Consider the following 14,808-nt stretch of genomic DNA (forward strand, 5'->3'; position numbering starts at 1 on the left):
CACTGAATTAGTGATAGTTGTTGGCAAAGTGCCTGGAACGAGGGTTTGCTGGAGAGCTAAACCAGTTTTGACGTTAGTAGCCTACAGGTGCAGAGGGAGAAATCAGAAAGCTTAAAAAGCAGGTACTCTGCTTTCCTTATTCAGTGCATGAATAGAAGTGAGGAGAGAGATTTAAATTTGTCAGTTCTAATTCTTGGAGGGCATGATGTCTAGAACAAGCAATTTAGTTGGCTAATTCATTTGCTAATCTTGTTTGATAAGCCAGTTTTAATACAAAATGTTTGCTATATAAAACTAGTCTTGCTCATCAAAAGCTTGCTGTATTTAAGTAAAAATGTATTTTTATTCATTTTAACGAAGTTCTGAGATCCATCCAAATGCTTTTGGAATAAGACCTGTATAAGTACCTTCTGACAGAAGCTATTTTCCCCCATTTTTAACATAATATGGGGGGGGGGGAATCTAAGCATAAGGTAAGTAGTATAATTGTGTAAATATGTATACATGGAGGTTAACCTCCTGATTAACAGTTAATATCAAAATTATTGAAATTACTGTATTAGTGGCAAATCAGTATGGTGTAGGAGTTGATGAGCATTAGTTTTGGGAAAATAACTAAAAAAGGAAAAATTCAGATTAAGGCTAAAGTGTTTTTCTTTTCTTCCAATTTCAAGTCATTGTTTTCTTTAGGAAGGAATAATTCCCCCCTTTCCCTAGTTAACTGTTTTCTTACTTGGTTTGCAGAGTCCTCCCCTCACCCTCTAAGATTTCATATGGCAAATCTGCAGCACCAAACCTAATTTTAATTGCTCTCCATACCAGCCTGATTTCAGTTCCTATTCTTCCATCCCTGTGTTCAAGTTCAGTTACTCTTGGGTTGCTACCTCAGCCTTTGTTAAGAAACTTGCAATTTTGCTACTTGTGCCTCAGTGCTGACTTGCCAGAGGCTTGAGGATTCATCAGAACCTAAAAGTGGAACACAAGTATTGAAGGGAAGAATTATCTTGTGTATGTTAATCCACAGGGCCTGTAAAAACTGGTTGTAGTTTATATTTAAATATTATTCCTTGGAATGAATGTAGCTACAAAGGTTGTCTATCAGTTGAGTCTCATGTAACTATCTGTTTCATGTTGACAGAGCCAAGCTCCCACTCCCTGGGGTTAATAAAATAAAAAAAAACACAAATCTCCACAGAAATGTAAAGCTTATGTTATGCACCTGTTTATTCAAGCACTTAATCATAGCTCTGTTCATCTTTAGGGTTCAAAAAGAAGCAAAATGGAGGGTGATAAACCTGATCTGGGTAATGCTAGTTTTGATGGGATGAGCGAAGATGAGCTGCTAGCAGCTGTCTTAGAGATTAGCAAAAGGGAAGCTTCTCTGTCTCTGAGCCATGATGAAGATAAGCCCACAAGCAGCCCAGACACTGGTTTTGGAGACGATGAAATTCAGGAATTGCCGGAAAACCTGGAATCTATGGAGATGGAGAAACCCAAAGCTGCATTAGACTCAGGTAAGGTGAAGTAACCATCTTAATTGGACTATAGTGAGCTAAAGCGGGTTACTGATAACAGCAGGTTAGTAATGTATGGTGGTAGAATCTGGATGCAGGTGCATTGCTGAAACTGCCTGACTTCCTCAGAGTTTTCTTACACTTTCCCTGTGTATAAAGTGTTTAATTCATTGAACTGCGAAAATGTGTTTTCTTGTATGTCTGTCACCTCTCAGATAAAGGTAAGGTCATCTTCAGAGTTAATTTCCATTTTTTTCTCTCCTGATTAACACATGCTTCCACTGGTTCCTATACCAGACAATTGACTTTACTAAGATTTGGCAGTGTCTGGAACTTAATCTTCCATAATCAAAGTATTTTCATCTCGGTAGCTGTCACAGCCAGGGCAGCACAGCAGCAGTGTTCACATTGCTGATGTGCAAGAGTGACGTCTGGGGTGCCTAAGACTAGAATGCTTTCATAAATGCAGTTATTTTGTCACTAGTTACTAATGAATTTAGTTTTTTCTCTCTATTTTTTTCTAATACTTTATGTGAGAGCAGGCCCTTGAACATAAGAGATTCAGCATGTGAATTATGGCCTCTGACCCAGAAAAACAGTTAAGTACAAGAAGGAGCCTGTTTTATCTCAGCATGGGGAAGTCGATTGTCTTCCTTTAATTGGCTGAAGGAAATTTCACTGTTTATCATTTGTTGTGTGCTACATGCTTTCAGTCAGATTTTTAATTCCACTAGCCTGGAAAATCAGGCCAACAATATGCTCTCCTTCTCTAAGAGCCAGGAGGTTAAATATTAACAACAAACCCCCCACTCTCTTACCAAAAATCATGCTTGTTTCAATGGACAGCTCTTGACAGCTTTCATGTTGGAAGGCGGTGTGTAAGAAAACAAAGTCTGTGGTCAGCCTTGTTTGCGTCACCCTTTATATACACTGATGGTTGTGTGAAAGAGAGTTGTGAGAGTGTGGCCACATAAATGTATCTCTCCCCAGGTTTTCCTTGGAAAGTATAATGTAATTATTTTGAAGGCTGTATTGTGACACTTAAGCAAAAAGCATGTGTTTAATAAATAAAAGTTTCTGTATTTTCTGATTAAGAATGCAGTTAAACACTCAACATTGCATCTAGCTTTCTGTGTTTGACTCTGTGGGACCAAAAAACATAAGTACTGCTCAGAGCGTATGGTTTGGCATTCAGATGAAGTATGTGTGTATGTTGAGTTACCAGTTATGGCAGCTGAATGTAATATGCCATGAATTCACAATCCTACGTTCTATTTAAAGGAAACTTAATTGCAAAGGATACTTTGTTATATCAGACAAGATGATTCTAAACATGGAGGATTTAACTTGGTCCATTTCTTGTAACTGCTAGTATTTTTTTGTTTGTAAACACTGAATAATTTGTGGTGCCTTCAAAAAGGCTAATTTAGATATGACAGAAGATGTCTTTTCTGCTACATGATCCTCAAATAACGATTGTGCGAGTTGAGTGAATATTTTTTCTTACATTGGAAGTTTTCAAAGGTCATGTAATAAATTCTGTTTTGTTTTTCAACTTAAGAGGATTAGACTGATGGATTATAGTTCTGGTGGTCTTGTGTTTAAGAGGTCACAGATACTGAGACTGCCTTGTATAATCCTTGCTAATAACTAATGAGCAGATGTTGAAGTCTGCATAGGGCAAAACTATAAAGTTTCACATGTTGCTGCATGACTGCTGTTGGAGCAGGTCCTGACGCTCTCAGCTGCAAGCAAACGGGAGAATCAAAGTGTCGTGCAACTGCAGGAGATGTAGGCAGTGGTTGAATGAATATTCATTCCAGAAGTTTTGTAAAATACTTCTACCATAGTGTTTGCTTTAAAGGTGAACTGAAGAGTTACGATCTTCTTGCACTTTTAAAGCTGTAGTGTTCACAAGATTGAGGCTCTTACGTGAAGCAGAAAGTTGACAAATTTAAACAATGCTTCAGATTTGTGCTTCCCTCAGTCTTACATATGATTTGGCTTTAATTGTGGCTTCATACGTAGTACTCCAAGGTATAATATGCAATGCAAATTTTTATAATCCACGGTTCCTTCTAGAGAAATTCAAGTGTCAAGTTTCATGGCTGCAGAAACCTAGTGGTGTGTGACACCGTAATTTAAAGTTGCTGTTTCTGAGTGAACGTGAAATACTAAAAAGAAAACAAGTTTAGGGATTAATCAAATGGTTCATCTTACACCTGTTAAAATAAGTATAAGACTGCACTTTGAAGCTTTTTCCATTTGACTCGTGTGGGGTTTTTTATGGCTGGTGAGCTCTCCTGTGTCAATAGATGTCACTGTGCTGCAAGGATTGTGGTGATTTAAAGAGGATTTAGCTGGTAACAAACAGAAGACCCAGGAAGGCATAACTGTACTTTCTGATTCCTCAGGTCCTGCCAATTTCACCGAGATAACTAAAGATTTTGATGAGAATAAGGAAAACAAAACTCCAGAAGGCTCCCAGGGGGAGGTTGACTGGCTGCAGCAGTACGATATGGAGAGAGAGAGGGAAGAACAAGAACTTCAGCAGGCACTGGCTCAAAGCCTTCAAGAGCAAGTAAGAAATAAAGTTTGCTTCCTTGAGTTATCTTCCCCGGCACTGCAAAGCTGATGGCTAAAGGAAAATCTTGTGTTCAGGCAGTAACTGCAAAGGGATTTTGCCGCTTTTTTGAGAGAACCAGATGAAAAAAGGTTTGGGTTTCTTCTAGCTCCGTTGTCAGTAGAGTGATGGCACTGGATACATCTGGGCATGTTTTGTATTTGGAAACCATACATCACATCACAGATCTGCAGATTTCTAAAAGCTTTCCCTGCTCATTTATACGTTGACTTGTAACATTATATAAAAACAATGATAAACTGAACTAAACTCTTGTTATCTGTCACCAAGAACCAAGCCCACCTTTAACTTCATTGGCAGTTGCTTCTTGCAGCGTGTTGTGTCAAGACTCGGTGAAAGAAGCAGGTTAAAGCAAAGGCTAAGAACGGCCATGCCAGCTCAGGTTAAAGATCTGTCTATCCCAGTGCCTTGTTTCTGGTACTAGCAAGTAGGGGATGCTTAGTGAAGAATGTAGAAACTGAGCATTTATGTGGTCCTTCCCTGTTAGTGAATTGGAGAAAGGATCCCAAATAATTTAGTCTAAACCAAGTGCTTTAAATTAGACTTGGAAAGAAGTGGGATCTCAGGCTGTGGGCTAACCATCTGTGTTCCGCTTGAATTTCAAAACCTGTAACTGATTTCCACAAGTTTGACTAAGCCACTGAGAGCGAAGCAAGCGCTTAGCCAGGTCTGTCTTTAAATAGGTGCCCTTGTCTGCTCTCTATTAATACTAAAGCAGTCATGGTTTTCCTTATGAGATCTGATGTTTCCATGGCTCTCGATTTCCCCCCCCCCCCCATTACTCATAATGAGGTGCTGGTTGGTATGTTCCATGCCAGATGTAGCTTTGATTCAGCGATGCTGAGTAGTTCAACAAAGATTCCCAAATGCTTTAGAAATAGTGAGATAAAAGGCCTCATGCTAATAATGTAAAACTGCCCTTTGAGTGTTGTTCTGCTACAGTTCTGAAACAAAAATCTGCTATTCTAATGATTCAGGCATGGAAATGCGGTAGCTGTGGTTATCTTGATTTGAAATACATAGTTAGGGTTCTGCGTTCAGGTGCACTGAAAGCATTCAAACCCTGAATTAAGAAGCCAGCTCATTAAATATTATTGACTGGCTTGCTGTAGCTCTGAGCTTTCAGGAGTGGTGGGAGGAGCAGGGGTGTGATATTATCCAAAGATTACAAGGGCTCGTTGACTTGAGGTTTCTTTGCTGCTTGTTCATGGTAATATTTTTAATACCTGGTTGTTTAGTGGTGTCTTTTTTTTTTTTTGCATCCTGCCTTTGTGAATTACACCTGTTACATAGAACCACTGGCTCTGCTTTCAAATGGCTTAAAAATAATAAAATCTGTCAGGATTTAATGACTCTGTCCTCAGCTGGCTTTGGGCAGAAGTCGTCTAAATTTTGCGGAAGCGTGAGGAGTTTTGTGTGTAAGTGACAGCTTTCCTTAGCAAAGGGTTGCAAATTCATTCAGATGCTTTTCAAATTAATGATCCAGAGAGAGCGTTTGGTGTTACCAGAGACTTGCTCTGCTGCATACCAAACTTCAGGAGCTTTGATGAGCCTTAATGAAGGTTTGTCCCAGGTTCTGTTGCACGGGAACATTGGACTCTTGCTGGTTGCAAACATTCCTTCACACAGAACTTTTAATTTACAATGTCAGGTTTGTTGTAGAAACCAGAGCAGCCCAGTTTCAATGGAAAAAGAGCACCACAAGAATTTTAAACAGTGAAGTGTCTCAATGAGCTAAGTTTTGTTCTCTTCCCATCAGGAGGCACGAGAACAAAAAGAGGATGATGACCTTAAACGAGCCACGGAATTAAGCCTACAAGGTGAAACTTATTTAACTTCTTCCAGGATGTTGCTTTTGAGGGAAAATAGATCTGTATGTATGAATGCAGCTCCTGAGTGTCTGTAAGACAGCTAGGATTTCATGTTCTTTTTGGTGTGTGCTTTGTTGTGTTTGGCTTTTCTCAGGTCAGCTTTTCTTGCTTTTGGTTGTGAAAGCAAATGCCAGGAAAAACTTAATCTGAAAACCAACTTTTTTCATTTTCTTGAGTTTTTAATTAGATATATATAGAGAGAGAGATGTAATATATATTAAATTATAATACATGTTTAAAATACAATATTGATACAGAAAGAGCAAAATGGACCTTGAAATTTTGCATTCCCAGCAAAAGCCAGCATGCTAATGGATTTAGTCAGAATGTAAGGATTATTTCTTACTTGCATTGCTATTTTAGTGCTAATTAATGAATGTGCTGGCCTTGCCCAGGAAAATGAGTAAGTGCTCTATCTGATATAGGATGAGAGGGAGACAGACCTCACTGCAAGGTATAGCTGTTGGGGGTGAAAAAAGAAACCCAAAATACACTATCTGTCTTTTCCAAATCCAGACAGTGTGGTGAGCCTCAGGCACTGTTTAACATTTGTCTGAGGCTGGCATGCGAGTGATTTCATACAATCTGGCAGGGCAAAGCAAAACCGAGAGAAAATTCCTGCTCCAAAGAGAAAGAGGGAGGGGTACTGAAGTATTGTGTTAAGATACTCATAGTTGCTCAGACACCTTTAAAGGCCCTCAGGTATTACTGGATGAACCTGTGTCTGCTTCTGAAGCAAGTTGAATGCTGCTTAGACGTCCCTGAGCCTGAGTCCTGTCCCCTGATGAGCTCTGGCAGGCTGAGCGCATGGTTCCTCTCAGGTCTTCCTTGATTTGTGGCCGGGAAGAGCTCAGCACTAGAAATCCTTCCTCCTCCTGATTTGCAGTCGCTTGACTTAAACGTGAGCATTGCCTTGTGCTTCTCAGCTTGCTACTGCGTTATCTGTAAGGTATCAGCCAGCAGTTGTTCAAGGAGGTGCTAATAATCTTGAACATATAGCTGGTAGTATTTGTCTTAGAAAGCACCCAGTGGTGCTGCAATCCAAGAACCACTAGTCATCTGAGGACCGTTGGTGAAGTGGTGTTTAGCAATACCCATGGCAAGTGCTTCATGCAGACACCTACCGAAGTGGCTGCATTTCTTGGCCGTAGTCTAGCTTACAACAGCCTGAATAACTGTGGAAGCCAGCAGTAAAATATTCTCTGTTAAAGGGATTCATCTATAAACTTCCCAAGAAGATTATACTAATCCAGCGTCTGATGGTTTAACAAGGCAAGCAGTATGAGAATCTCTTTGGCAAAACATTTCCATCATAACTGGCATAATGTATTTAAGAAAAAAAATAAGATATATCCTGAGCAGTGTCCTGTTAATCTCAACTTCTCATCCACCCAGGACTTCATAGCTTTAATTTAGCTGGTGAAAGCATAGCTATTTCTCCTAATGAGTACTGTACAAAATCTTAAATTAGTTGGGTAGCTGCAGAATCCCAGGAAGTTTGGAACAGCATGTACACAGAGCAGTGGTGCCTTCCGGCTCTTTACAGAAAGCTGCCTGCATTTTGCTCAGCCAAGCAAACTGGAAGTTCCTGTGGTGAGCAGCCTTCTTACCATTGAAAACAATGAAAAGATGCCTGCTGCCAGCAGTAGCATTTTGATGCCAGTTTTAATTGAAAAATGCACTTTGTTAATGCAACTTATAGTTAAAACTGTAATCCATAGCTACTTGTTGCAGAAACTTACAGTTCAGTGACCAGACTGGCTGTACTTCTGTTGATGTTGGTTCTGGCCTGCAGACCGCCAGTGCTCTGAGCGAACTGGGTGTTTAAATGCTCTTTTATAACCCAGCTGTCATTGCCATAGTGCCCTTTTGTAAAAGTACGAGAGAGATGATGCTGAAATGAATTCCGTAGTCTAAGATACTTTTCTTAACTATTGCTCTGACAAGTTGGGGAAAGGAGAGAGTGAATTTTTATTTGGAAATTCCAGTATCTCCTACTTTCCTTGGAAAGGAAGTTTGAAACATTAGCATTTTATTGCACTTGTTGATGCGGGTAGATATAGCTCAGCCTGTTTTGAATTCCTGTGTGCACCACGGCTTCTCACGCAGTATCGTTGTTTCCGTGCTATCTAGAGTTTAACAGCTCTCTCCTGGACAGCATTGGTTCCGATGAAGACTCTGGGAATGAGGATGTTCTTGACATGGAGTATTCAGAAGCTGAAGCAGAAGAGCTGAAAAGAAATGCTGAGGTGCGATCTATGATTTCAAAAAACAACTGAGAAATACACCCCTTCTTTAACCGTCAATTTCATGTTGGAGGTAGTTTTACAGAACAGGTGTAGGGTCCTAAAAAGGTGTTTTATGTTCAAAAGTGAAAAGATAGAAAATTTTCATCCTTAAGAGTCTGTCCTATTGTGTTGTTTTAATTTACAAAAAAACCAAAACATTCTCTCAGTGATTCTCTCAGTTTCTCTAAGATGTGGATAGTGGTGAAAAGAAAACTAATTTTATATTAGAAATGTTCCAGTGCACGTAAAGCAATGGGCCTGAAATTTTTACTTACGGAGAGGGAGGACTTCAGCCAGCATGCTATTTTAGTTGTAACATCACCGGCTCCTAGATCCTGCACCACCAGAGCTGAGAAGTTGTGGCAAGATGTTATTCCCATTGGGTGAAATGTGACTGTGACCTAGGCTGTGCTGCCAGCTGCTAGCACTCCCAGGCTCCACGCAGCAGTGCTGTGGAAGTTGCCCGCTAGCCTCCCTGGAAGGAATACTGTGTAAAGTGGAAAAGGTTAAATAATTGGCATTTCCTTGAGCAGTTTTGATTTTCTTACAATTCTTTACCAATTTCCTGACCCTTAAACCAAGAGTTACGTTTTAAGAGTATTGTCAGTGAATCATATCAATAATGTTTCCTGGTCAGAGAGGATTAAAAAATAATTGTCAAAAGCCAATTACCATCGTTTAGTTTTATTGTCAGAGCATGTTTCCTGCATGCAAAGAGGGCATTGTCTGCTGACATTACAGGTGAAGGACGAGAGAATCTGGGCTATATATCCAGTATTAGCTGCTAAATCTGTGTACCATTATCAACGGTATTTCTTTGATATTGCAGAAGTGTGCATGGTGTGCCCTTTTTGCTTTTCTATATTTATTTGGTGGATTAATTCTGACATCAGTGGAAGTTGCTCAGGAAATGATTGTTTAGAAAACTTTGCAGTCTAGAGCTTGTGTCAGCATCTGTTCTGAGGTCGGAGTGGCTCCTTTGCATTTCCATCGGATTGCTGAAAGAATAAACAAGATTGGAAGCTTTTTCCTGCTTCTGGAAGGACTTTTCGTTTTGGTCTGAACCAGAGTGTCTGTTTCTGTAATCCTTGATTGGGTTGCAGCTTTGAATTCAGTAGCCAAAGATACTATCTCTGGTATAAATCATCTTGTCTGTAACTACATGGGACAAAAGTGAATGTCTAAAAGCTTTAATTGGACTTTACTTTCAGACAGGAGAGCTTCCTCACTCTTACCGTCTCATCAGCATCGTCAGCCATATCGGAAGCACATCATCTTCAGGTAAAAGATACTGTATTTTATTCTTTATCTCTTATCTAGCTTAAAAAAAAATCTGTAATACAGAATTACCATAGTAGGATTATTTGCAGAGAAGAATTCAGGCAGCAAAGCAAGCCTTCCATTGTGGCTTGCTGGTGGGGGAGCAGGTTGAGGATGTCGTGGAGCCTAACTGCAGCGTGTGGACAAAGTACTGCTTATGGGGTCTGTGGAATTGCTTGTGCTTGTTACCAGCTCATTGACCAGGAAGGGTGGAGGGACCAGGATCTTAAGGGTGTTTTAGCATTTAAATTTGACACAGGTTGCTGGACCAGGGTATATAGCTAACCAGCTTACTGGTTGAACTGCAGCATGAAAAGAAAGGTGTGTTCTCTGTTTTTAAGGTCATTATATCAGTGATGTCTATGATATCAAGAAGCAGTCCTGGTTCACCTACAATGATCTGGAAGTGTCTAGAACTCTAGAGGCCACCGTTCAGTGTGACAGAGACCGAAGTGGCTATATCTTCTTCTACATGCACAAGTAGGTGTCTTGGGGAATTTTGGTGCTAGTAACTACCTGCTGCTTGTGAGGAAGTGGGCTTTCCTTCTAGTCCTATTTGCTGGATTGAAAAGTATCTCCATGTATTTGTCAGACGAAATTGTAGTCGGAAATATATGCAAGAATAACAAAATTGAAATGCTCTGAGTTCAAAGGCATGGAATTGTATGTCACTAATACGTAGGGTTTTAACAAGATCCATTAAATCATCTTTTAAGAAGGGGATTCAGTGTCTCAGCTATGCATTCGTTGCACCAGGAATCATGATGGAGCTTGTGTTTTCCGTAAGTGCTGTGATACTTGTAAATGCCCTTATCCCTGCTCCTAGCCGTTGTGTTGTTGCTGCCGTGGTCGTCTTGGGACATGGGCAAGATGGGCTTTGTACGTAGAAGTGATATCTTTTCAGACACTGAGAACTGAAGAAGGGGTTTTGTGCCTCAGTTTGTCCCCTTCTTCTGTCTTTACTAGTTGCTCTAATAAAGGATATTACTTTATCTACAGACTTTCTTGTGTTGCTTCTGATCCTTTTACCAGCCAGGACTTATTTTCACTATTGTTTCTGTTCTCTGAGGCTTACCACTGACCTTTTTTGTTGTAATAACTGGAAAAGAAAAAAAAAAAAGTGCTTTGAGATTCAAGGAACCTTGCTTAGAGATGCCAGATAAGACACCTTTCTCTGCCAGGATCCATGATGCTTGAGTTTGTGGATTAAATCCAGTTGCTGATTCCCTCGGGGCTGTCTGAGGTAGCAGTTTGTTGTTGTATGTAAGTTTCACCATTGGTCTTTCCCTCTGTCGTAGGGATATCTTCGATGAGCTACTAGAAACAGAAAAAAATGCACAGCCACTTAGCATGGAAGTTGGAAGATCGGTTCGTCAGTCTCTGTGAAGAGTAAAAACACCTTGTTCCTCCTGAGGAGCAAGGAGGATTCTGAACTTATGCCAGACACGCAGGAGCAGCAAACAGCTCAGGGCCAAAACAAGAGACAAAAGGTAGAAGTATGGGACTCTCAGTTTGTTGAACCATCTGTGCAAGTCCTGGGCCTGAACCATGCGTTTAAACCTTGGCATCCCAGAGTGATCCTCCTGTGGTGAAGTTTTTATTGTTCCTCAAATAATTTTGTCAGCATGGAGCCTTAAAGAGTTGCATCAAGCCACAAGACTACAGCTGCTCATAAACTGATTTAAAAAAAAAAAAGTGCAAAAAGAGACTCAACTTTAAAAGCCCATTCACCTGTGAGATGTGAGTGGCAAAGATTTACATATCACTTGGCTTTTTTTTTTTCCCCCCCTCTCTCTCCAAGAGCAATTTAAGCAATAGATTCTGTAACCTGGCATGTGTTGTGTTAGTAATATTCACTGGAAACCCAGATCACCGAGTACGCTCTTGCCAGTCATCTCGCTAACAGGCGTTTTGGAATCACTCAAGCTGATGCGTTTTGACATTCATGGGTTTGTAAGCGCTCCACTATTTACATATGGTTCCAGGAAACAAACTGTTGGTGCTGTGGAATGTATTGCATACCTGGTGGCAGCTCTGTCATAGTTTTGTTTGGGTTTTTTACATCATTCACTGTCATCCTCCTTTAGATGTGAGATATATGTGATTTCTTTTGTTTTACAAGTTCTATTATTTCATTGCATTTTCTTCATAAGGTTGTTGCCTAAGTACTGCTTGGAGAGGAGAGGTCTCTCTTTGGGTGTTGAAGTATTTCGCACTGAAGTTTTATTGCTTAGGGCTGCTTCGATGTAACTCTGGGGGTAGGTAAATGCCTGGAGCAGACTGAGAGCAGTAGCAGGAGGTGCGCAACAACCACTTGTCGTCATCTGGGAGGGAAAGAGCATTCTAGCGTTAACCTTTCTGCGCAGGCCTGGGTCATTGTGAAACGGGAATGGTGGGAGAAGGCAGGGCCTGCAGAATAGCGCTTGGGACTTGAATTGCTCTGTGATTGAACTGTGGTCTTGCCTTGGTCATCCTGTATCCCAGGGTAAGAGGGTTTTTACTGCAGCTATGCCTCTGTTCTCCTTTCTGAGGAGTGCAGAGCACTCAAACTGTGAAACTAAACCAGGTGGAAAGCTTTCAGAAAGCCCATGTTCAGCATTAACAGAACGCAGTTAGGAAGAAGTGTTGCGTTTTATTGGATTTAGAGACGTGATGCTCCTTTTATAGCTTGTTTCAGCAAGGGGAAAAGCCTAGCGACTTCTTTTTTTTTTCAGCACCTTCGCACTTATTTAGCATGGGCAGATGTTTCCTTTTGGTAGCATTTACTCATTTCAGAGAAATTGTTACTGTTAAGCAGTGTAGTTGCTTTTGTTTTGGCCTCTAGTTCTGATTTTTGCAGCTTGATTTTTAGAGGTGAAATACTTTTTAAAAAACAAAACAAAAAACCCACCTTTTTTTTGCTGTCGAGAGAGATTCTGGGTTTTTTAAACTATCGTTAGGAGTTTCTCAGGAATAAATCAGCTGAAGCAAAGCAGACAAACCCATCGATTTAGGAGACAGCGGGCACCTCTTTCTTGGGCACTTCCACACTTCCATCCTGGCGGGCTGGCACAGGGATGCTACCTCAGTGGCCTCCTCTCACCTCGGTGGGTGACACAGAGAGTGACAGCTGCTGGTAGTTCTCCCCAGGCTGAGCACTTTGGGGACCCCAGTGTGGTGAAAAGACTGACTGACCTTCCAGTCCATCTGTCGGATGCCCAGTGGAGCGGGTCAGGGTGACATCTTTCTGGTTTCCGAGCTAGGAACGAATGTTTGGTTGTAAACATGACAGAATGTTTATCTTGTTCAGATGCAGCCCGAGTGGGTGTATATGTTAATTTATTACAAAGCATTATACTTTTCTATTGTCAATACTAATTTTGGTAGAATTCTGGGCAGTGGGGAGAGGCGGTGGTGCGGGAGTTGTCCTTTGAACTGATTGCCCCTGCGAATGTGATGAAGGGACTGCTCCATCCAGAGGGCAAATCTGTTTTCCCCAAATGCATCCTGTGCTAGTGCTGTAAATAGCTGGTGTTCCTGTAGTATCAGAAGTCAGCTCTGCTCTTTCGGGTGGCAAGGTTGTTTTTGCAAGGCTCTGCACTCCAGTTAATTTATAATAAAAGCAAACACTGTGCGACTTTTCAGTCAGCCTTCAAACTTTTGTTTAAAACCAGTTCTTGTTGGATCAAGGTGCGAAAGCTGATGCTTGAAACCAGTGTTCCTTGTTTTGTGAAAAATTCTTGCTTATTATTCTACCCATTAAGAATTTGCAGACATCTGTTAATTACTTTAAGCTTTTTTTGTTTGGCATAAGGCAGCTCAGTTGCACCTTCAGCCTGGCAGGAAGTGTCCACAGAGCCCCTTCCTTGCAGAAGCCGGCTTTCTCCCTGTCTGAGTACAGTGGGGAGAAAGACGGGTGCATAATCCTTGAGGGGTGTGATGTCCACCAGCTGTAGCCTTCCCACTGTTCGTGCTGTCGCAGCAGCGAGTTCAGTAAGGTCATCCTTTCCAGGTGGAGAAGTTCAGCTGTGGTCCCTGAACACGTGCAGGCTCTTCCTCAGATATACAGAGGTTAAACATTTACCCGCTCCTGAATCAGCTTAGTTTAGTCGAACTGTGATTCAGCATGTAAACACAAGGAACTCCCATCTTGCCATTCCTTTCACCCCTTCGTTGTTTGATTGCGATAATTTGGTCTTGACTTATTCCCCTACTCCGAGAGGTGCAAAACCTTTCCTGTCAATGAATTGGAGCTTGTGTGCGCGGGTCCCCGGGGAGCCCTGGCCAGCGGGGTTACACAAAGAGCCTTTGCAAAGCAAGGACTGGTTTCCCAACCAACGCAGCCGCCTACGAGGAGCTGAGGAGGAGGAGGAGCGGGGCTCTCCCCCTGTGGCTGTGGCATCACCTTCCGCCTCCTGTGCAGCATGGATAAACGTCGCCTGTGCATCTTCCTTCCCATCCCGCGGAAGGGCTGATGGCCAGCCCAGTGCGTCCTGCTGCACTTCACCCCGGTGTGGGGATCGCTCTGCTTCAGGGAGAAGGGGGGGGAAAGGGGCTGGGAATAACTCATCTGCTTTGTTTTCTTTTTAATGGAGCTAATTATCCCTATAATTGCCCGCCAAAGAGAGAAAAAGGGGTGCGGGACCCCTGGCAGCTGTTGTCCATGTAGCTCTGCTGCCAGACTCCAGCCTTGCCTGCCGCAGGGTGGCCGCTGCCGGTTTCTGCCTGCACCCTGACTTTCTGGTTCTTTACACTGTTGATGTGGAGCAGCACTTTTCTCTGTGTTTTAGCAGACCTGTTCCTCTCTATTCTTTACAGTTTTTGCTCTTGGGTTCCCCCTGCCCCTTTTTAAATGATGTGTAGATAGATTTTTGTGAAATTAAAACCTCTTTATTAACCCTCTCTTGGTTTGGGATCTTATTTCCATGCTGCCTGGACTGCTGCCCGTTAAACACCGCAGATGAGGGGCACCACACCTCTGCCCTGTGTTTGCTGTTGGAACTTTGCTCAGTTACCCAGGAACATCGCGCGTGTGTGTGTGTGTTCGGCGCTTCCTGGCACATGCAAATCCTGGCCCCCCCTGCAGGGGACCCCCCAGCCTCTCTCTGGGTCCCCAGCAGATCCCAAGCAGGAGGTTGATGCCTTCCTGCCCTCCTGGGAAAAGGACAATTGGTCCCTGGTGTCTGTCCCCA

At 42.0% G+C, this 14,808-nt stretch overlaps 1 protein-coding gene across 1 annotated transcript in view; it reads left to right on the forward strand.

The window, feature by feature from the left end:
- USP37 (ubiquitin specific peptidase 37) overlaps positions 1 to 14,518 on the forward strand; it is a 37,984-nt gene extending 23,466 nt beyond the window's left edge. Inside the window, exons 18-24 of the mRNA XM_075756940.1 lie at positions 1,262 to 1,514; positions 3,929 to 4,095; positions 5,918 to 5,978; positions 8,163 to 8,278; positions 9,529 to 9,598; positions 9,979 to 10,117; positions 10,936 to 14,518. Of these exons, the coding sequence (XP_075613055.1) occupies positions 1,262 to 1,514; positions 3,929 to 4,095; positions 5,918 to 5,978; positions 8,163 to 8,278; positions 9,529 to 9,598; positions 9,979 to 10,117; positions 10,936 to 11,023 (894 nt within the window). The 3' untranslated portion in view covers positions 11,024 to 14,518. The remainder of the gene's footprint in view (positions 1 to 1,261; positions 1,515 to 3,928; positions 4,096 to 5,917; positions 5,979 to 8,162; positions 8,279 to 9,528; positions 9,599 to 9,978; positions 10,118 to 10,935) is intronic.
- The last annotated feature ends 290 nt before the right edge of the window (positions 14,519 to 14,808 follow it).

This window comes from Balearica regulorum, chromosome 6 (assembly GCF_011004875.1).
Source record: "Balearica regulorum gibbericeps isolate bBalReg1 chromosome 6, bBalReg1.pri, whole genome shotgun sequence".
In the NCBI taxonomy this organism is placed as follows: Eukaryota; Metazoa; Chordata; class Aves; order Gruiformes; family Gruidae; genus Balearica; species Balearica regulorum.